This window comes from Heterodontus francisci, unplaced genomic scaffold (assembly GCF_036365525.1).
Source record: "Heterodontus francisci isolate sHetFra1 unplaced genomic scaffold, sHetFra1.hap1 HAP1_SCAFFOLD_58, whole genome shotgun sequence".
NCBI lineage: Eukaryota > Metazoa > Chordata > Chondrichthyes > Heterodontiformes > Heterodontidae > Heterodontus > Heterodontus francisci.
In genome coordinates, this window is record NW_027142006.1 from 9,259,615 (window position 1) to 9,261,241 (window position 1,627).

The 1,627-nt window shown below is 45.2% G+C and overlaps 1 protein-coding gene across 1 annotated transcript; it reads left to right on the plus strand.

The window, feature by feature from the left end:
- Positions 1-1,016: 1,016 nt before the first annotated feature.
- On the plus strand, positions 1,017-1,392 carry LOC137365852 (histone H2B 1/2-like). The gene has a single exon (XM_068028094.1). It carries the CDS (start codon positions 1,017-1,019, stop codon positions 1,389-1,391), a length of 375 nt encoding a protein of 124 aa, XP_067884195.1. The 3' UTR covers position 1,392.
- Positions 1,393-1,627: the final 235 nt, after the last annotated feature.

Genomic DNA, 1,627 nt, shown 5'->3' on the forward strand with positions numbered 1-1,627 from the left:
ACACAATACCAGTGACTGAAAGGTACAGAATCAATCCCACAGATGCATACAGTACCACCGACAAGTACAGGATGAATCCCATGCTCACACACACCACTAGGTATTAAAAGATACATGTGATTCCCACTCGCACATGACAATATGAGACGGAGTTACAGAATGATTTCCACATTCACATAGAGCACCACTGACTGCTGATCAATTCATCCCACAATCTCACACACTACCAGAGGTTGAGAGATACAAAATTAATCCCACACTCCGATGTAGTAGCAAAGACTGACACATACAAAATCAATCACAAACACTCCTACAGTACCACTGGCAGATTCAGTAACTGCCAAAATTACCAGAGACTGACAAATAAATCGTGAACTCCTACATATTGTGAGATGCTGACACAGATAGCTTGAATTCCACACATACAGAACCACTGACAGATTCAGAGTCAGTCCCAAATTCACGTACCATCCCAGAGACTGACAGATACAGAATGGATGTCATACTCAAACACAGTACCAGAGTCTGACAGATAGATAAGGAATCCATACAGCACCAGAGACCGAGAGCTACCGAATTACATAACATGTGCAAACACAGTACCACAGACTAAAAGCAGTGGAATTAATTGCACATTCACATGCAATAGCAGAGACACAACGACAGAGAATCATCAATAAGTGTCCTCCCACCAACAGCCAGGACATTTCCAGGGAGCTGTACACAGGGAGCGGCTCTTTCAATATCAACTGGGGCCGGAGGATCTTCGTGAAATATCCTTCCTGATTGCAGGAAGGGTGTTTGTGATTGGTTGCAAATGTTTATTCTGATTGGATGAGGAAAAACACCAATTAGAGAATTACAGTTAAAAAACCTTTATGACATCACTCCCAATCACCCAATCACAATCTTTACTTTCCCCCCATCCCTCATTAGCATAGAGCTGTGGGATTGTCTATTTAATCCGCACTCGGAAGGGGTTTGGTTTATTTCTGTGTCTGAAATTGAATCTGAAGATGCCTGAAAGGAAGAAAGCAGCTCCGAAGAAGGGCGCCAAGAAAGCCTTAAATAAACCGTCAGCAAAGGGCGGCAAGAAGCGGAGAAAGTCGAGGAAGGAGAGTTACTCCATCTACATCTACAAAGTGATGAAGCAGGTTCACCCCGACACCGGCATCTCCTCCAAGGCCATGAGCATCATGAACTCGTTTGTGAACGATATTTTCGAGCGCATCGCGGGTGAGGCTTCCCGCCTGGCCCATTACAACAAGCGCAGCACCATCAGCTCCCGGGAGATCCAGACCGCCGTGCGCCTGCTGCTGCCCGGGGAGCTGGCCAAGCACGCCGTGTCGGAAGGGACAAAGGCGGTGACCAAGTACACCAGCTCCAAGTAAAACTGCACAATGGACTGAAAAACAGATCAAACACAACGGCTCTTTTAAGAGCCACCCACAATCTCTCTGAAAAAGCTGCATCCGAACATCTCTATTAAATTATTTTAAAACAATGTATAACATAATAACGTTCCCACTGCTGTACCTGTGTCTTCTGTCCCATAAACTGTACACGGACACATAATCCGCTCATCCGCCTTCGCTTTTTTGCTAAAAGCTGTTATTATTGCACAGCT